Here is a 22,045-nt window from a genome sequence, read left to right as displayed (position 1 = left end):
TATAACAGCTAGGGTATTAGGCTCGGGTGACGGGTGGGTCAAACAACTAATAAGTGTCCAACGTAGTTTTTATAATCCTGCCAAGAAATTCTCTGGGTGGAATCACTCCATATGAATTCCTTTTTGGTACTAGAATGCTTGTCCAGGACCTTGATCGTCACACTTCAGTGGTGGAACAAAAACGCTTTGATATCAAAGACCGTTTGGCTGTTTTACAGGACTTATATGAGAAAAGGAAAAGTCAAAGCAACACAATACAGAAGCCAACGACCACTGAAGGAGAACCAACCATCCCAGCAATGCCTGTCTGCATTCCAAAGATTGGAGATCTAGTCAGAGTAAAGATCGCGGATAAGAAGGAATTTGGGCCTTCTAACAGAAAACCAGTACCTGTGCTAGCAATCCACGGATCAAGAACAGTGTTACTGCTGCCCCTTGCTGGAAGAGAGGAGAACAGGTTCGTATCCATCGACCTGGTAAAACCACATCATGTGGCCAATAAGAAGTAGTAGGCCCAGTGGACTCCAAAGATGTAGCAGAAGACCAAATCTTGCTACTATCCAAGAGGTACAAACTGATAGACTCATCACCTTTGAAGAATCTGCAGTGAGAAAAGAAGGACTAAGCAATAAAGCAATGGAACTTGTGCGTCAAGACACTCCTGTCTACAATGATGTAGCATCTAACTATACTAATATGACAAAGGATCCGGTAGCCCCAGTGATTTCAAGTAATCCTGATGCAAATACCTACAAGTGACAGAACTGCCTCTGGCTATTTCATTAACTTTGATACGTTTTCCGAGGATCCCAGTGAGCCTGAAACGATGCCAGCAAATAAAACATTTAAAGAACAAGTAAAGAACTTTTTCGACAACTTGACAAAACTTATCTGGTTTCACCATGGGTTGAATTTTTGATTGTGCTAGGCAAACTCTTTCTCCTACTTTGGCTAATTCTTGTATTAAGTTTGGGAATGCTGATAAATGGAAAATATAGTAAAATGGACACAGCAAGTAAGAACATCAACTTGCTCCTGAAGCCACACAAATCATCTCATCGTGAACAAAAAGAGACTTGACATCAGTGAACATAACAGCCATTCCTATACCAGGTGGTATAGCATGGGATAGAATTGATTAGGACATCTTTGGCCCTGCAGAGCTGTTGAAGATTCCACATCAATTCAAGGTTTCCTTGAGTGACTTTGTTTCACCCAGCACAATTTCTGATGATTGGGCCTTTGAGACTGTTAATAATATGATGTCAGACTTAGAGATATCTGCAAAATTTACAAAACATGAATACTTAGAAGGTTCATCTGATTATCGACAAATGTATTGTTATAATCACTATGGTCATCATTACTTGCACAAGTCTGCAAACCCTAGGAATATTTATAATTTTAATCAATGGGAACATTGTCCAATGCCACCAAAGGGTAGCTCAAAAACATTCTATGATAAGTTTCCATACTTCTCAGGTTTTAATGTCTCAAATGCAGAAACGTTTTACTTTAAAAATGTTAATAAGACAGGAATGAAAAGTATGTTGACTAATAAAAAGCAAATTTATACTGCAGCCTTTTATGCCCAGCTGTCCTCATTAGGTTTCGACTTTTGGAGTGACAACATAGAAACAAAAACTGTCTGGGGCTCGAAAGACTGGCAGGTGCAGGGAATAGAAGCTTTATTTCGAGCCTGCATTATCCCTGAACAAATAATGTTTTTAAACAACACTGTTTAACAGACATCCTGCCTTGGCCTGGCCAAGATAAAAGATTTGAACAAACCGTCTATACCTACACCTACACCTGATAGCAAAAACACTTCAGAGGAAGGGGTCGACGTAAAATTAATTTTTCTAAAAAATAGAACTGATCCTGATTGGAAGAAATGGTTAATCTGACCCACAGACACGAATAACTGTCAAGATAGATTCCTGAACAAGACACAAGGGTTTACAGTAACTAGGCCAGATCCAAGATATGTTCAGAGACAACTTCCAGGGATAGTAACAACATACAGTGTAGGAAAACTGTGCCAACAAAAATCTACACTTACAGAGGTTAATCAACACTTATCTTTACTTAAAGATGGCGTTGATTTAAGGAGTTCTTACAAGGTCCTGCGAAACGACGTCATAAACGTTTCATATACGCAGGTATATATGCCATTTATAATGAAGCTTGGAAAGCGACAGAGGCAGAGACTGCAGAAAGGATACAAGAAATTGATTGTATTAATTTAGAGAAAGCACTCTCTGTAGTTGACAAGGGGTTAACGACCCTGTCATCCAGAATGAATTCTTTCCACAGCATTGTATCATCTGCAATAGACATAATGGAACAGGACTTGCTCATGCTACAGCATGGAGAGTCGCAATTATGTTCTATAATGCTTTTAGGCTGGACATTGCAAATTCTTCGTTCTGGATATGTGCCATGGCGTCTAATCAACACCACGTCATTGTTTTCTGTATTTAACCTTACAGATAAACAAATCACTCTGGCACAAAGAGGAGCAGACTATACGGTGCTGAGCATTAAAAAACTGGAAAGATTACCATTAACTGTTTCAGAAAAACTTGCAACAGAATGGCTAATACACGGGATAATCATTCTGCCTGTCACAATTTTCAATACTGTATGAAACATATACCAGTTGCCGTATATGAAAGGTTGGGTAAGGAATACATAAAGTCCACCTGGGAATTACCATACACACACAGATGTTGGAGTGGGGGAAAAGAAGTATTTCTTAGTGGTACACAATGTAAAAGCGCACTAAGTGGTACACTTTTATGTCAGGGTATTCATTTTCATGGAGCCTGTGAAGGTTCTTCGACCAACTTATCCTGCCACATGCAAGGTTCTCCAGCAGCAGTTATAGATCCAATTTTTAAGCAGATTTATAACGGGAGCTATATAATGTTGAATGATCACAGCTGTTGTGGCATGTTGCCAGGAGCAGCCTATCTCGTAACTGTGTCAGCCAGGGTCACTTGTTGTATGCAAGTATTGTTTCCTAAAGCTAAGACAGACGGGGAGTCGCCGTTATGGCCTTCACTGAACATCTCTTCTATTCGAATTGATACTTGAAGCAGAATGAAAGCCATTCTTTTACAAAAAACTGTGCCATTGACCTGGTCCAAAGAGACGTATGAACTACAAGTTGCAAGGTCCTCTGCAGAGATACATGCCCTTTTATTAACAAACTGCGCTGTACATTTAGTAGAAATGTTAGGTTGTATCTTAAACATGGCTGATACCAGTGGTATTGTACATGTATTTAAGACAGTTTTTTCGGGACTATTAGCACATTTGAAGCAGTCCTCGGCATTTTTCCAAACTTCGTGCACACTGTGTTCGGAGGCCTGGCTCTCATTTTGGGACTTGTAGCAGGAATACTATTCTTGTTCCTTCTGCTCCGATTTGGCAAGTCCGGTCACCAGCGACACCCAGATTATCATAGAGAACACTCTCCTGGCAATGAAGTGTCGTGAGCGCATGATACAGATTCTGGGCCTGGCTCGTTTGAGAGACCTGAATACCACGTGGTTTCTATCATTCCGACCAATCTGGCAAGATTGCATCTTACCTGTTCTACGATGCCCGCTATGTGGAGAAGAATGCGTGTTGGACATCTGTCTAACACTTCCATCAGCACTGCCATCAGATGTTGATACTTTGCTTGGTTCAGTGACGGCCCATGCATCGTGCTATCCCCAGCGGCTACCCATCCTGATGATGGCATTCATTGAGGTCTGACAGATGCAATCTACTGACGGGGAGATACGTAGTTCGACAGGCACACAGGTACCATCTCCATCTCTGACGAACATTGCTAATGCGGCTAACGCTGACGGCGATGCTTCACATTTTTGTGCTATCAGTTTACTTAAGGAAGTGTTCCAACTTTCACCTACTGTGGTAGACGATTTTTTTACCAGCTTAGAAGATTTGATGTTTTCTCCAAACAACGAGAATGACTTTTGAAGTTAGCACACAGCGTTCTATGGGACTCTGTATTTGACCTTCACTTTTCAAAACAAAACTTCCAACTTTAAGAACTCTATTTTTCGGCGATTTGACTTTTTCCAAAATTGAACTTTTTTTTGGGCGCAAAGTAATCTGCTTAAAGTAGAACTATTCTTAGAAAACAAGAATTCTTTGAAACACTTCCAAGTGACAATATTTGACCTTGTCCACAACCTAAACAGTTTATGTATGCTGTCATGGAATGGTCTCGACCTCTCTTCTGTATTTAAGAGCCATTTCATAAATGTTATTTCATGACTCATTCTGATAAGCATTTTTCAATGTCACACTACATGCTTTGAAGGAAAATATTGCTTTTAAAATGCGTACAGCCCAAATGCTCATCTTTTGTGTACAACCATTTCAAATGTATTTTAAGTATTTTGGGAGGGATTTTTACACATCATGCTTTAGATATGTTTAAAAATGCTTAGAATTTAGTAATATCGAACATAATAAAGTGGAGTGGGTGTTGTGTAGCATTTTAGGATCCAAGCGTAATTTACCGATTCATGCCCTCATATAGGTATAATTCACATTGCCCTTATTTAGGCATAGAAATCATAACCATATTTAGACATAACCCATGCAGTTCAAATACAGGCATGGCTACTTCCACTCGTTCCAAAAAGCCACAACGATTTCTTGGAAAACTTGGCTTCAGCAGTCAGGGACATCCCCTTGCTTGAATATTGATTTGTCCAAGAATTCATGGAGTTTTCAAAGAACTACCATTCCCTTGGGGTTCTTTGATGACGTTATTATGTCCAACTTTACGTCAAACTAGGCACCTTCAAGGGATAAATATGCCTACACTTGCCCTAGCAAACACACGGTTGTTCGGAGCAGCTCGACTATCTACTAGCCAGACGCACCTCGCTACAGCAAGTGCCGAAGGAAGCAGACCCTCCAGCTGACACACTGATCAAGATGCTGCATTTCTCCCAGCGAGAATCCAGCTCCAGTCTTTCCAAGCTCCCCTCGCTGGGGTGTTGGGAGATCGAGTCCGAGACAGAGATACCAGACCTCCTTCATTCTAAAAGCAAGGTACGGAGCGGTTAGACCCTAAGAGAAATCTTGGATAGATTCTTGGCAAAGAAAACTAAACCTATGCTACACCTCACTTACTTCTTTCCCCGTACTAGACTTAGGTTAGGTACATTGGGGTAGGCGTATTTTAGAAGCACCAGCTGAGTACATTTTAGCCTTTGTTATTTATGTATGTATTTATCTATGGTTTAGACACCATACAATGCTTTTACAGTATTATTTTATAATACTCTTCTTACTGTACGCATTATACTTTGCAACCAGTATTACGATTGTAGCAGTTCACTTTACTTGCATGAGAAAGATGACTGTTCAATAAATCCTTTTATTGAAAACGCCCGTCTCTCTTTTTCTCTGCACCTCTGATGAAACGAAGCATGCACGATTGACTGAGTAAAATATCTATCTATTGTTTTCACGACTCTGAAGATCAGTTTTATTCTTGGGGAAACAAAGTTGTCATGTTTATGCAGTTGTCAGAAACTAATCCCTTCTTGTTTATTCAAGAACGTTTCTAGTGATCTCTGAGCTAGCTGGCACTCACAATTAAGTCTACTATATTCGATAGAGACCTAGTAGACATAAGTCCTACGCCAAATCTATAGGATATATTATTCCAATGCGCAGAGCCTATTGGGAATATAGGAACTACACTACAGTTTGAAGCCAGACCTAGGGGATGGGGAAGAATTGACCAGAACCAGTTGGGGAGTAGGCCAGGGACTGCCCCCAAACAAAGCCTGGCACTAGGTATAAATGTGGCACCTTAAGAACCTCTAATGAGAACACTCCTGGACCTGTGGAAGATTCAAAAGGACTGAACTGCTGTCTGTTGAAAGAAGATTGGACCTGCTTGTCTTGAACCCAGGCTCCCCAGAAGTGACTCCAAGGGTCGTTTGGCTGATCTCCCGTTTGAGCTACAGTGACACAATAAGCTTGCAGAGACCTCCCTACAACTGCCCAGCTGACAAGCACCGACTGGACTGGCCAGGACCAGTCTGAGCCCTGCTGCTGCCTCTGTGGGAGTGAGTTCTGGTCCCCAAGAGGTACCCCACAGGTGCTGGACCCTTGCCTGGCATCAGAAAATACTCCCAATTAATTAAAAGCGAAAATCCAGAAGTCTTGAACTCCTTGTGACCATGAAGCAGACTCTTAGCGCTGAACAACAACCGCCTGTGACAACATAAATATGTAGCATTTACTGTTTTTTGAGTTAGCCCGATAGTCCGAATCAGCATCGACAGCCAGCATTGATTGCCAACACTAAGCTCCAGCAACGACTGGCTCTTCACGCTACAACACCGACCGCCCGACCTGCTCCTTTCATCGTCAATGGTCTCCTCATGGCCCCCACCATAGTGAAGCTCCCCTTGCAGCTCCTTAGGGCCCGATTATGAGTTGCTCATTATATTCTAACCCGTGCGCAAACAGTCAGAATTACAATTAAAAAAGTGTTTCACACATCCAATAGTTATAGGATGTGCGAAATACCTCAAGGTCAAACCTGCTGAAATTTAACAGAGGAAATGTGTACGATATTTACTGTGCCATGTGGAGTTTGGTGCGTTAAACAACAAAATCAGCATGCTATTCCCCAATAACTTGTAATATGTGCCATTTATCGCACCCAATAAATAACATACTCTGTGGTATCATTATTTATTAGGTGCGCTAAATGGCGCCTATACTTTTTTTTACAACAGATTTTATTTAGTTTCCATGGCACATGATGGCCGAAGCCCAAAGTATACATTATAGATACATTTCGGATTAGAGAGTATCAAGTACTTTTAAGCATTAAACTAGCCTGCAGACCGGCAGGCCTGATAACTGAAACATGACAAAGGTTACCACAGACTTCGCTGAACTCAATATATCTAGATTTATATGAGTTGACTACTGAACTGCTTGTAGTGGGCATTGTAGCAGTGAAATGAATGTAAGGGCAGAGTTTATAGAGGGCCGGTTGGTGGCAGAGGGGGTAGATCTATGCCCCTGTATGTCGCCTAGCAGGACCAAATCTTCCTATGTTTCTGTGGGCAGCCTCGTGCCTGATATACTGAGATCTCCACCCCCATACAACTATCCATGGCTGTCCTCCACGCATCCATTGTTGGCGGGGAAGTCCCTTTCCATGTTTAGGTGATGTACTGTTTAGCAAGTGTAAGGCCCAAAAACAATAAATGTTGCTTGTAGTGGTTCCCACCAATACCCTCCGTGCTATGAAGCAAGAACAGCTTAGGGTCCAACTGGAGGGTCCAGGACCGGACCAGGCCCAGGCAGGACGAAATGTTATGCCAAAACGGTTGCAACGCCCCACAGCTCCAAACTGTATGAAAGAAGGTACCCTCCACCTCCCCACATCTGAGGCACGTAGGGGACTAAATTACACCCTTCTCCCAGAGGCAAGAATGCGTGAAGTATACTCGTTGGAGATACTTAAATTGAATAAGGCGGTATCGCGTGGAGACAGCAGCGCCACGGGGACTGGCGAGGGCCTCAGTCCAGTAATCGTCCGTCAAGTCCAGTATGTCCGCCTCCCTTGCCTCCATGGTTTTATGGAGTGTAGTTCGGGCATGGGTGGTCAGTGTCTGGTAGATCTGCCGTATTTTGTGTGCCCCAATGTCTCCCATCAGTAAGCGGCCCTCCAAGGGATGAAATTCCGGTAGGTCCTTCAAGGGGCGGATCAGGGGAGTCAAAGCATGTAGCAACTGCAAGTATTTATAAAACTGTGTCCAATGTAGCTGAAATTCATTTTGCACCTGCTGAAATTATTTGAGGGTGAGACCCTGCATTATATCAACTAAGGTAGAGGAGCCAAGGAGGTCCCATTTGTGAAAGCCCGGAAGTTTAGCAACAGGGCTCAGATATGTATCATGCCACAACGGAGTCGTCTGTGTCAGGCGCCCGGACCAGCCCATGTTTCTGACAGTGAAGCGCCAGAGCTGGACGACTGTTCTACTGGCGGAGGGAAAGAAGTCTAGGCTTGTGTGGCTATAGAGAAGTTTCAGGAGGGGTACACCCTCCATCGCCAGGCGTTCTACCACATATGCTGGGTCAGTGCGTGGGCTAAACCACCGCTCATTAATAACCAGTAGATTGGATGCTGCATAATAAGTGTATACATTGGTCACTGCAATTCCTCTGCAATATGTCGACTGCATGCAAGTACGTAGTGCTACCCGAATAACACCCGCTATCTAAAAACGTATTCAGGATTGCATTGATTTGGGTGAACCATTGTGTGAGAAATATTATATGGGTAGTTTTGCAACCGATAAAGTATCCGAGGCAGAGAAACCATTTTAAGGACTGCTGTTCGCCCATTTAGGGACAGCAGTAGATGGGACCATATCGTGGTCTCGTCACGTAAACTTAGGAGTAGCGGATTAATGTTGTGTCCACGATACCGTGGGGCACTGTGAGATAAACACACCTAAATATTGAAATCATCCTGTCGCATGAGACAACTGCGTAGCCCAAGTTCCATGTCCTTGGTCCCCGGATGCAGGCAATATCACTCATTTTGATGGGTTGGCCCCCAGGCCTGAGGTCTCCCCGCACGTCCGGAGAATATGAAGAACTCAGGGCTCAGAGAACCAAGGATCTGGCATAAAGAACAGTACATTGTCTGCATATAGAGCAATTCTATCCTATCGTTCCCTCGACCAGTGGAATCAGCGGGTCGCGCCGCGCCCAGGCGGCCGAAGGCTCTATGGCCAGGGCGAATAACAGCAGAGACAGGGAGAAACACTGCATATGGGGAAAGGTGCTGATCTATGCCTGACCACCCTTACTGAAGCTGACTAATCTGTCTATATTAACTGGACATATGCTAGAAAACGAATGCATAAATTAAGGGATCGGAGGAGGTGAAATAGATACGACCAGCTTAGGGAATCGAGCCCTTTATCTATGTCTGCCAGGAGAATGGCCGCAGGGCTACCCAGCTTTGGTGCCTTCACGATACCATTGTGAACTCGCCGGATGTTTTGCCGAGTAGAGCGATGCAGCATAAAGCCGGACTGGTCGGAATGAATCAGGTCTTGAATGCTTGTGCGGAAGCAGGACAGCGAGGATTTTGCCCAGGAGTTTGGGTTCAAAATTAAGGAGGGAAATAGGGAGGTAAGATGATGGATTTTCCGGGAGGGCGAGGGTTTGAGGAACACCGCAGCCCCTATACTTTTAATCAGGACCTTAGACTCGAGTAGGTAAACTCTCCAGCAGGACATACCCGGTTTCTGTATCTGACCCAAAACCCCATCGTGGTCTGCCTGAATTTGAGAGTTTAACCCAGTCCAGCGAGACCAGATAACCGTGAGGGGTGCTTTGTGCTTCTTGATGCTGCTTTCGCCTAAAAAGTTGGTTTATAACATTTTACTTAATTTTTCTATATTAGTTTTGGATTTTGAATGTGTTGTATTTTCATTTTATTACTGTTTGAGTGCTCCAAAAATACTTTAAACATTGCCTCTAAGTTAAGTTGGACTGCTTTTGTGCTCAGCTACCAGGGTGTTGAGCACTGGTTTATTTAGTGACATTTGTGGTTCACCCTGACAATGACTGTGTTTATTAATTGAGTGGGTCTCTCATCCCAGTCAACTAATAATCCAATTTATTACAGTAGACAGCAATTATTTTGATTTAAAATGATTACTATAGCTTTAATGCACTCAGAGAAAGCCCAAGGCGCAGATTTTATTCTTGATGATTGGACTTATAATTGGTTTGTTGTTTAATAGTGAACTTCAGAAATTACCTTTGTTTCTGTGTATTAGGGATGTGAAAGTATACATATTGTAGTAAGCCTCTTGCAATCCGTGGGTATGTATCCAGTCCACTTGTTTAACTGCCAGTAAATATGGAATAGTGCAACCATCCTGAAATTCTTTTCTTAGCCAATTTAACCCATTTCTTTATTGGTTTATGTCCAGAATAAGAATATGTTACAATATGGGACCTTCTTGCACCTTAAACAACTACTGCTGTAAATCCCTTTCTTTTTGTGAAGACTGGGCACTCAGATAACTGCTTCTATCTGCTGCAATAGGTGGATGTACTGGAGTAGCATGGCCTTGTGGCATTGCTTGGTCTTTGCAGATGTCATGTTTGGGGATTGAAATTTGAGCCTCAGATCCTATGCACACCTTACAATAGACAATAATAATTTGCTTGTTATTTTATTTATTGGCACTCTTCTAGGAGATTAAAATTGCTCCCCCTTTACCATAGCGATAATGTTAAGGTATTACACTAACTTGGCAACCCCGTATGCCAGAGGATTTGCCGGAATCATCGTGCCCATTTACCTGTTCCTGATGTGATCTGGATGAGAGGATCACTACTGTGACCAGTGGATGTAGCCCGCCAACTGCAACTGTTTTCCTGAGGAGCGAAGGAACCCGCTGAGGATGTCTCACCCTAGCTGGCGCTTCAGTCGGGAGCTGGAGAATTCCCCCATCCCCCTTGTTAGGGGAAGAGCAACTTATCTTTTGTGTCCGCTGAGGGAGCAGCTCTGATCACTGGAAACAAACAGACAGTGTTGTTTGTCAAGAAAGTTCTTCACTGCTGGGTGCTGCTGTGTCCATCGGAAGTGGTCCCACTTTGCTTTACAGGATCCGTACTTCACCAGTAAACAGGGAATAATTCTTAACATGTTACACGAAGGTGGGTGGGACAGGAATTTAGCAGACAACTACTAGAGCCCCAACCTCAAGGGAGATTTTGTTGTTGCTCCTGAATGTCGAATTCCTTTGCATGTGTAGAGTTAGTATTTTATTTTCACTGTTACGTATAGTATTTTTCTGGACATTGATTTATTGTTCGTACTATTTGCACTTTGAGTTCTGAGTCGTATTCACTTACCTGTATCTATATCCCCACGAGGGAGCCTTGATTGCTTTACCACAGTTACCACTAGACGTCAAGTGGGAAATGCGTACTTGGCCCAGTTGAGCAGGATTCATAGTAGGCCGGGCCCCGGGACATCAGGAGTAAAAGGCCTCAACCACCATAGTCGGTCCCAGTAACCTCTGAAAGGGGTTCTAACAATGGCAAACTGCTACTTAGGTACATGTTGCCATAGACAATGCAGTCCAGACCCCCATTTATGTGGTCTGCATAACTGGATTTCAGATCTTTCTGCCTTACTGTCACAATGCGGTGCCTACCTTACCAACTGCAACTGTTTAGTCCTCTGTGAGATTGCCCTCTGGGAGACCCATCAACAATTTGTATTTCAGATTGATGGTTTGCACCCATGCACATGGGATGCAGCCCTGTGTATTCTCAAAGGCTGAAAACAATCCTGCACCAAAACCATCTCCCTCTACAGACTAACCAGCCAATACCACTCAGCCTGTGCTACTTTTAGCTACACGTGATTGTCGAGCTGGGTGGGGGTGGCAAAAGAACCCCTCGTACCTTCTGCACCCATGCAGGGAATACAATTACAGACTAACAGTGGTAACCAGAGAATTCCGAACGGCTCAAGCAAACCACATGGGCTGATTCGGTAATCTTACTGAACTGTCTAAACAACCTGCAGTCACTGACAAAGTAAATCCCAGCAATCGTAAAGACCGAATGTCCCCACATATTACCTGGGTTGAAAACAAACATGTATACGTATATATTACGTATTACTGCTACACTATTGAACCTTAAAGTAAAAAAAGACTTATAATTCACTAAAGTCTTTATAACACTGGCTGGGTTACCCATTTCTGACTTTCTAAACTCCAACCTCCAGAGGTAAGCTTTTACTGTTCGAGTTCACTACTCACTGAAGATCAAAGAATAAAAACACAACAGTGGGCTTTAGTGAGCTTGTGATACTCTCTGGTTCATTGGGTTCCATGGACAAACAGTACTTGTTGCAAGGATTGTCCACTAACACCCAAATTTCTTAAGTCCTGGAGAAACTGGTGTGACCCACTGATACAAATGTGTTTAAGAAGCCAAAATATATTCGTTTCTGGTACTAATGCATGGCAATCACAATGCTTCTCAATATCTAAGTTGTGGTCCCAATTCTTGATGATGATTACAGAAAAGTATTGCTCTTACAAACAAGAAAATGGAACTTAATTATTTTCTAAATCTTAAGTGAAGATATCATGGTTTGAAGATCTGAGTCCCTTTAGAATAAGCAGGAGTCAGGTACTGCTTTCGTGGACGAGCACTACACTTAAAAAAAAAAAAAATATCTATATATATATATATATATATATATATATATATATATATATATATATATATATATATATATATAGATATATATATATATATATTACATATCTAAAACATTCACAGGGCTGCAAAAATATGTGCTTTGAGAATTATTAATGCTAACTTTGGGAAAATGTAGCATGCTGGCATGTAACAAAAACAAGCAAAAATGTCACTGAAAGATGAAATGTAGCACTGGCTGGACACAGGAAAACAATGAATAAGTACCCTTTGGCTTAGGATACTCAGCTCCAAACGACCAATACAAGTAAAACATACGATAATTGAATGGGAGGGCGTCTCAGGCAGTCTATCTACACAGCACATATCTGGTGACTCATTCCCAACCTATACAGATTTCACAAACATTACTGGAATACGGATAAAAATAGAGAGCAGGGATACAGTAAATGTTTTCAGCCATGGTGTCCAAGCCCTGCAACATGTACTTCAATTACAAAACAGACAGTACGTGATGTCGCGCATGGCATTTGCGGACAGCCGCTGAACTTAAAATTAGTTTTTGAACTGGGCAGAAAACCAAGAAGGGAAAACAGATGAAGAGTCAATTTCTAAATAACAAAAAAAAGATTAACCTACCTCACAGAAGAAAAGTCATGCACTCACTTAAAAGGATAATAAAAATCTAAAAATAGTCTCAAAGGCGTAATGAATTCTACAAGGGCGTTCTCTTAATTTAATTCTGACTTACCATGATTAACAGCCAATACTTTTCGGCTATTCATTTTCACAAAGCTTCCTAGGGGAAGCTGTGCATGACGGATTCCATGTTCCAGCGCCTGCCTGTAAGTGATCCCCTACAACAGACAGCAGAGAACTAAGTAAATATATCTTCCTATGTCTGGTCATGTTTAGTCAAGCGTCACAACATTATGAAAATCTACTGCTTTCTATTTAAACTCATCGTCACATGGACCTCTTCAAATTGAAGCATCTTAAACCTGTCTGTCAAAAGCAAAAAGTTGACAGAATAATATCGGAAACAGAACTCACAGTTAATAGCAGCCATCATTTAAGAATTATTTTTAACATTTTACTAGGTAGTCTGGACTCAGAGTAGTGGATTTACCAGCAAGTAATTTTAGCAGTATCTTTAAGTCCCCCTAATTTTCCTGTCATGCAAATCAGACATATCAAAGCTATAATTCTCATGCAATAAATCAACAATTATATTTATACGATACTGCTTATCACTTTCTAACAGAAGGAATGTTTGCACCACATATTTCCTCATGCTGATCCACATGGCTGTCATACATATTTCCTCTAAATAAGAACTTTCAAACACAGTACATGTAGTAGCCACACATTTGATTGAGTGTCCTTGAACACCTGATAGACACTCACTTCCTTTAATGTTGCAAGCCTGTCCAATAAAGCGAACAGGAATTTTTCCAAAGCCCAACAGACCTCCATATTATTAAAGTGCCAAATTGTATTAATTAAGTCGCTAATGTTGCGGACCTGCAGCTTTCTAAAAACAGGCAATAGTAGGCCTTGTCTTTTGTTTGTAAAAGAGGCACAAAAAACAATAAGATGCGAAAATGATAATGCGTCGAAATTACAAAAAGGGCAAAAGTCCCTGTTCCTGTCTCTTCGTTTAAACACAATGCATTTAATAAAGGTGAGAACCTGACCCAACCTAATTTTCAGAGTCCATCTCCTCACAGATCGACTTTTGATGTCCCTCAAACTAAATGGCACTCATTCACCCGAACGATCGTAGACTGCACCGACAGACTGCTTGTTGGATTTCACCACAGACTACATTTGAAGTAAGTCAACTTTATAAAGTAGATAGCAGCAAACTAGATTAGTGTGTAAGAATGTATATTTCAATTCTTCACCGTATGTATATTAGAGAGTATATAGTTAACAACAGAATCTATGGTAACAGACTGAATGGAAACAACAGGGTTTAATTTAACTTACGTGTGAAATATACGCACAGAGACTAGATCGTAAAATTTCCGTTTCTCTCCTTTTGTCTTTAGACCCCTGAGGAAGGGTCACCCACTAGACCCGAAATGCATTGGGTAAAATGTAATCTCATGGATGAATTATGATTGAATAATGGAATTTTGAAATATTGCGGAAATCAGAATATGAAATAAATATTTTGTTGAACAAAGGAAAAAGAATAAGAACTGATTATTAAAATGAAGAATTGATAAAACTGTATTGTTCTTTGAAAAGTGCACACATCCTTTGGAACAGAGTTGTCTGCCCCACACAGGATACTATATATTGTTAGGCGCTTTAAGACTAAGCGCTAGGATGAAGTAGCACACATGAATAACAAATGAAATACTGATTAAGAATCAATCAAGAGTGCACGGAAGGATTTTCAATTCATAGTATAAAATACCTCAGACAGCCTCAATCCAATTTCAACCAACCTGCCCAATAATTAAGTAACCTCTGGCTATATATTTAACCACTTCCGCGCTCATGACGAGCTGAGCTCGTCATGAGTTGTGCCGCTCGCACGCTCATGACGAGCTCAGCTCGTCATGTGACGCGGCTTTTTTCAAAAAGCCGCGTCACATGACGAGCTGAGCAGCACGAAAATAGCCGCTGCACGCATGCGGTTAAGAACTTTTTTTATGAGGTTAAATTCTAGTCTTAGCACACTACTGACTGAGTCTGGGAGTAACCCCAACCATTTTCTCCAAATGGTTGTTTTAATGATTTCCAAGCACCGGACATCATTTTGTAACAGCATCTCACACCCGTAGAGTAACAGGGAATCCATTTTTACATTATATGCCTCTCTCAATACTTTTGCTGACTTGTGTCCCAGAGATAAATTAATTTCTGGAGTGAGCCTGAAATGGCCTTGGTCCTTGATTCTTGCGATGAGACATGACCCCGGAAAATCGAGGCTATGGCTAATTAACACACCAAGGTAACTGTATTCCTTAACCACCTCCATTTGGACACCATTCAGCCACCATCTGAACCCCGGGGGGAGCCTCATACTTTTTGAAAAAAACATTCTTTGTGTTAGCCATATTAATCTTTAGATCACCCCCCTTGCAATAAAGAGAAAAGGTGTCCAATTGCTGCTTCAGCCCCACCGGCTTAACCCCTTCGACGCTCATGACGAGCTCAGCTCGTCATGGAGTTGCCATTCATTTCAATGGAAATTACATGAGAAGGATGGAAAAGGCCTTAGCATCCAAGTGATCTAATATCACTTTGTTGTCTGCATAAAACAAAGCAACTACAGATTCCATCCCCAATTTAGGAGGGAAGGCCCTGGCCTGCTTTAAACCCTCCAAGGCATCCACTATATAGATTGAGGACAGGAGTACTAATCGTTTTGGTACAGGGCGCCATCCCTCCTAGTTCCACTCGAGTCCAGGAGAATTTACCTATCAGCTTCAACAGTCCCAGAGGACAGTTCCATCTGGCCTTCTTTTCCAATAAAATGGCTCTGTTTATGGTGTCACACGGGGTAGATAAATCAATATGAGCTACTTACAGGGGCTGTTTCTGTGACAGGGCCTACCAGCAGCTTTAAAAACACACAGCGATCCACAGTTGATTACCCTTTCCGAAAACCCATTTGAGTCAGGGGTAAAATTCTAGTTGCACTCACCCATTTTTCATTTCATGAGGCTTTATTCGGAACAAAAAGCAGGTCCATAAAAGCACAGCATAAAAAGGGATTACAATATAAAATAACAGCCATAAAAAGCAAAGGATACAACAGTTTAAAAGGTTAAAAAAGCATACTTTTCCTAGCATTAATTGATTTGAGAATAAAAGTAGCCGTATAAAAACAAACATCCGGGTGATGTAAATTAAAAAGCAGGCTCATGGAGTCTCGTATTGTCCTTACACCAAACTTTACAAACAAAGGTTTCAGATAGGCGATCCGCAGATATTTATACAGCTAGCAAAGCAAAAGAAAGTGCACAGTGCTTTGTGGGGTAGTATTATCACACATACAAGGGCCAACAGGGTGTGAATGCAGAGAAGGGAAGGCCACAAGGTGATGGGCTACTCCAGTTCTCAGTCTGGCCAACACAAACCGATGTGCTTTCCAGGTCACTTGTGATAAATACGGTTGAAAACCTACAAATTCATTTAAGTCACGATAAAAAAAACAGGTAGAAAGTTCAGCACTATTTTGATGTCGCCTTATAGATAGCTGTTGTAAAAAGCAGTCCTTAAGTTCAGTTTTGGACAGCTCATTGGCCCCGCATCGGTCCACAATGATATTAATATCAAAGATCTCACGGAAGTTGTCCACAATATACTTTAACCATGGGATCTTTTCATAGTGATCCAAAGAAAGGCAATCAGAAAGAATAGCTCTACACAATGAGGTCTCTTCTTTTATCCAAATAGAGCGCCATAGCATCAGAGGCCTGAGGAGAATCAAGTCGGCAAGATGATGAATACCCAGTTCATTATGCACTAAGACATTTGAGACAGAGCTTGGCAGGCACAGAAGTCTCTTCAAGAAGACATTCTATTCTACCTGAAGAGACCCTGCCGTGGCATGGCCCCAAATGCCTGCTCCATACAGGGCGATCGAGACACAACGAGACTGGAAGATTTTTAACATGTCGTGGACCCGCCTATCTCCCAGTTTTGTAGCCATGCTGAATATTCCGTGAGAACTCCTCGCCATCTTTGCCCGGACATTCTTGTGCTCATTGGCCCAATTATTGTTACTAGAGAAGGTGACCCCCAGATAGGAAAAATTATCAACAGCTTTGACCTTTTGACCCTCTATAAAGAATGAGAAGTGCTTCTTTCTGTTCTTTCGCCCGCATTCCATAACAAAGGTTTTGGATTTATTTAACACTAATTTTCTATTATTGATAAATTGCGAAAAGCCATCCATCAGCCGTTGGAGGCCGATAGGGGTGCGTGAGATTAGGACTGCGTCGTCCGCGTAAAGTAACACAGGGACGCTATCTTCGTTAATTTTGGGAGCATCCACTGCCAAGGATTTAAGAAAGGAATCAATCTCGTTGATAAAAAGAGTAAAAAGCAGTGGAGCCAACACACATCCCTGTCTAATTCCCCGCCCGATTTTAAAATTAGTAGTGCATTCCCCGTTAAGGCCATAGCGGACACAAGCACGTAATTTGGCATAAAGACGTGCTAGAAAGTGCACAATACCCTCAGGTGCCCCAATTTCAATAAGCTTTGCCCAGAGTATGCCGTGGTCCACCAGATCAAAGGCACTACTCAAATCCGCAAAGCAGAGATAGATAGTGCCAGTCTTTGCCTGGGTATATTTACCGATGAGCAGGTCCAAATTTAGACACTGCTCAATCGTGCCACAGCCCTTCCTGAACTCAAACTGGCTCTCTGCTAGAATGCCGTTTTCCTCCACCCATTCTTCCAACCTAACTAAGAGCACTCTACTCATTACTTTTACGGAGGAGTCCAACAAGGAGATTGGACGATAGTTCTTGACATCTCCTCTGTTTCATTTCCTATGGATTGGAATTAAGATTGACTCTTCCCAGGTAGGGGGCACCTCATTACAGACTGCTGCGTTGAAAATATTAGTTAACAAAGGCCCCCAAACTTCGGGGACCAATTTATATAAATCAATTGGTACCCCGTCTGGTCCCTGAGCTTTTCCTCCTTTACTGGCCCTTATACTATTTAAGACTTCTTGGACAGTGATATCAAGTGGCGTATGTGGCCACGTTTCCCCTGAATCCCTTGATACGCTATCCGAGTCAAACATTTTGGAAAAATGGAAAATCCACTCATCCCTCAAAACGTTGGAAGTAATTTCGGGGATCTTATCGTCTTTGAGGAATGGGGAATTAACGGTTTTCCAAAACAGGGTACTATTGTTCAGTTCAGCAGCCAGAGTCAAATTGTCCCATGCTTCCTGTTGGAGTTCTAGTTTCCTACGTTTTAGGGTTTCTTTATATCTAGCTCTAAGGTCCAGAACCAGTCACTTATACCTAGGCTTCACTGATAAGGCTGACTTTAATTCCTTTAGGGCCAAGGCACAGGCCGGGTTGAACCACCCCCACGGGCGTTCTTCCTTATGCTTAGATGTGATGGTGAGCTTGGAGTTAATGACGGCATTAATACCAGTAAAAAGCTCAATAGAGCTAGTGGTACCTTGATCATCTTCTAAAATCCGTGTAATTTCAGCCAGACAACTAGAAATGATTGAGTCGGATATGCTTTCCGCCCTGTCCCCCTTCCACCTAAGTCTAATGCCATTGGGACGTACGGCCTCGATGTTGTTGATGGTACGCCCCGTGGTGGGGATCCCTTTGGTCTCCCATAACAATGCCTCTACTGTCAGGCAGTTGTGGTCACTAAGTTGAATATCTATAACTTTTGGTGCCATAATCCAGGCCTCAAGGCTCGACGAGATACAAATAAAATCGATAACAGAATTAGCTCCCCGCCCTGTGAAAGTGGGGTAGTTTCCCTCCTGATCATTTTTCTCGTTTACCATGATATGCATATTATGTGAATCCAGGAGACTGTTTAGAGCTTCTCCGTATTTATTGTGTTGAAAGTGGGGAGCTCCTTCCCCATGGCAGTCCAGCACCCCACATACATTGACATTCGAAAGTGGGCAAGTAGTGGTATTAAAGTCCCCTGCCATAAACAAATCAAAGACAACATTGGAATCCTTTATAATAACATCCAAGGCACTTGAAAGTGCTCTAACCACATGATTCCTGGTGCCATCAAAAACATTGTTATAGAAATTAATTAATAAAATGTTCCTGCCTCCTATTTTATGCAACCATAGAATCTGGGAATGCTCCCCGACTTGTACATATTTTTTAACTAGCAGAGGGGCTTGGACGGAAATCAAGATCAAAAGGCCCCCCTTAGCTCTCCCTGACAAAGAACCGGTAGCCAGTAACTGGTAGGAGACAAAACCATTTAATCCTTTAAAGTCCCTGCACCAAGTTTCCTGGAAACAGATAATGTCAAAGAGGGCTAGAAATTCTGTCCACCCCAGGCAATCTGATTTGGACCTAATGCCAGCAATGTTCCAGTTAGCAATATGGCAGATAGAGAAACCGGAGAGGTCTGACCCCACCAGAGAGCGACCACAACCCTGTTGGGAAGGTGCGATGTTGGTAATATCGGGTGGTGCCACTGGGCAGCCTACTGCGTTACCCTCCTCGCCCGTAGGCGCACAATCTACAGTGATCCCCCGTTTTACAGGCACGACTCCTGATGAACAAACATTTTTTCCCATACCAGACAGGACCTGTCTCTCCGGGGTTTCAAGGGATACCGTACAGAACTCCAGTCAATCGTTTTGATCTAACCCACTAAGACATTGGAAACGATTAGCGGTGTTCACCTGGAAACTGCTTGGAAAACTATATGGGGCCTCTCCCCTCTTTTTCTGCCACCCGTGGTTGCTAGGATGATGACTGGTATGTTGTCTATAAAAAAAGCCTAAGGGGCGGAGTGAAATGCCCTGCTCATTGCAGAGGCGGGATGTGGCTCGAATCAGGGCAGTTGTGGCCAGATGAGGGTTACGAAAATTAATAATGACACAATCCCCGGCAATGTTCTTCGGGGATGTGCCAATCCAACTGGTTCTGGTAGTAGTCAAGATTTGGTCCGCCAGATCCATTGGAAAGCCGCACTCCCGATTCAGCCATGCCACAGTTTTACATTTAAGGGAATCATGCGATTCAGTAGAGCGATGAGACCCGTCTTCCCTGACAGGTGTAACATTAGTCAGGACTGCTACATAGGGTGCGCAGTCCGGTGGAAGGTTCGGTCGGGAGAGGCCACAGTTATTAGACTTCCCCCTCTCAAAGTTCTTAGTCTGATTCCCTAGAACAGGGGTAATGGAGGGGTTCGAAGCGACAGGTTTAAAACATACTTGTGTTGCAGTGGTGTCAATAGTAAGACCCTCTACCGATGGTGAATTTGTTTTACCAGTTTCACCCAGCTGCTCAACAGCTATCAGGGAACTACTGCTTAACTGTGCAGGAATACTAGAGCCTGTACGGCCTCCGCCAGCTCCGGGTGGACATTTGTTAGATTGCACGGGCTTAATGGTACTGCCCCCGGCTCCAACAACTAGTTGCGCACTATTGTTAAGACTCAGACAAGATTGCACCATCTCACCCAATCTAGTCACTTCCTTAGAGAAAGCGTCAAGTTTATCCAAGAGTGGAACAACGATGTTATTTAACTTGGCATCAATCATTCCGATAAGCAACTCAAACTGATCTCGAGCTAATTTCATATGGGTGGGAATAATGTCATTGTAGGGGCGATTTAAATCATTGGAGCCCCCATTAGATAAAATGACATTGTTCTTTTTATTTTTACGCCCCCCCCCCCCTTATTAGACAATACAGGTCTGTTTAAGGATTTCTCTGACCTCAACACTCTATGAGTCTTGCGGGCCACGGAACTCGATGCGTCAGAGTCGTTATGGGGATCGTTTTGAGACTCATCAGCATCCAATGCCTTATCGGGATCATTACCATCAGGAACATCCTGAAGGGACTCCATTTCAATGGTGCCCTCCCTGGGTTGGCAATCCAGAGAACCAGTGGCACAGCTGTTATCAATAGACGTTACAAGGAACAGGGATCTCAGTAGTAACCAATAAGGTGTTAGGGTTTGGAGGACTACCTACTCCCAGAGACAATCTTCGTTCCTTATTAATCTTGTCAACTACTTTCACTAAGTAGTTGTCAAGTGTGGAGACAATAACAGGTTCAGAAACAGCGTATGGGTTTCCGTGGAGTCAAGAAGCGCCTCCGAGACATGGGATTGCGATATGCTATGCTTTTTCCGACCAGGCTGCGAGTTGAGTACAATGACCGAACCTTTTTCTTTGATCGGCCTGATTCAGTGAATGACTGGTTGGACTCTCTGCCGGACCAACCTCCTGTGACTGAGCCCGCCGACCACCCGGGTGGTGCTAAGGGTGGTGCAGAAAGCTGAACTATTTGTCTATGCCCGGGTCTTCGTGTAGAGTAACTTCTTCTGGGATTTTATGCCTAAGTGCCTCTACTGTCTGTGTGTTCTCCTCGTTAGTTGTCTTGATCGGTGTGGCGGGTGGGTCAGGGCCTTTCCTCCTCCGGGGTCTTTTTGTAGAATGGGGTTCTTGGGCGACAGGCACACTGCATGTTGGGGTGGCTTTTTAGCTTCTTGCAGGGGTGCAGGGTGGGGGGTGTTTCCTTGATCGTTGGGGGGTGGGTGGAAGGGATGTTTGATGTTTGTGTTTTGTTTTCTCAAGGCGATTCTATCTTGCTAATGATGTTTTTGATGTCATGCTCATTGAGGGGGGGTTTCGGCGTTGCTGTGTGGGATGGGGGGTAGCGGGTTGAGGTTTATTTCGTGGAATGTCAATGGTCTGGGGGATCGTATTAAGCGAGGTGTGGTGTTGCGATGTCTACGACGTTTGTCTCCAGATATTGTTTTTCTACAGGAGACTCATTTGGTGGGCAATACCTGTCGTGCAATGAATAGGTGGGGCTATCGCCTCGCCGCACATTCGGGGTTTACCACGTGTTCCAGGGGGGTGGGTATCCTTGTTCGGGCTTCCCTCCCCCTGGCTATTGATGATGTGATCCTTGATGATCGGGGGCGTTACGCCGTCCTCGTGGGACGCTATGAGGGTCGGACCCTTTCCTTGTTTGCTGTCTATGTGCCCCCCGGTTTACAGACCTCTACTTTTTCCGATTTGGGCCGGGTGTTGTTGAACCTC

General features: G+C 43.0%; 1 protein-coding gene across 2 annotated transcripts in view; it reads right to left on the bottom strand.

Annotated features, from left to right (window-relative positions):
- Positions 1–22,045, bottom strand: part of TRMT10A (tRNA methyltransferase 10A) — a 271,841-nt gene that overhangs the window by 74,903 nt on the left and 174,893 nt on the right. For both annotated transcript variants that reach the window (XM_078677480.1, XM_078677479.1), the window contains one exon: positions 13,031–13,136. In XM_078677480.1, the coding sequence (XP_078533606.1) occupies positions 13,031–13,136 (106 nt within the window). The remainder of the gene's footprint in view (positions 1–13,030; positions 13,137–22,045) is intronic.

Source organism: Lissotriton helveticus, chromosome 2_1 (assembly GCF_964261635.1).
Source record: "Lissotriton helveticus chromosome 2_1, aLisHel1.1, whole genome shotgun sequence".
Classification (NCBI taxonomy): Eukaryota; Metazoa; Chordata; class Amphibia; order Caudata; family Salamandridae; genus Lissotriton; species Lissotriton helveticus.
This window is presented reverse-complemented; position numbering and strand designations above follow the sequence as displayed.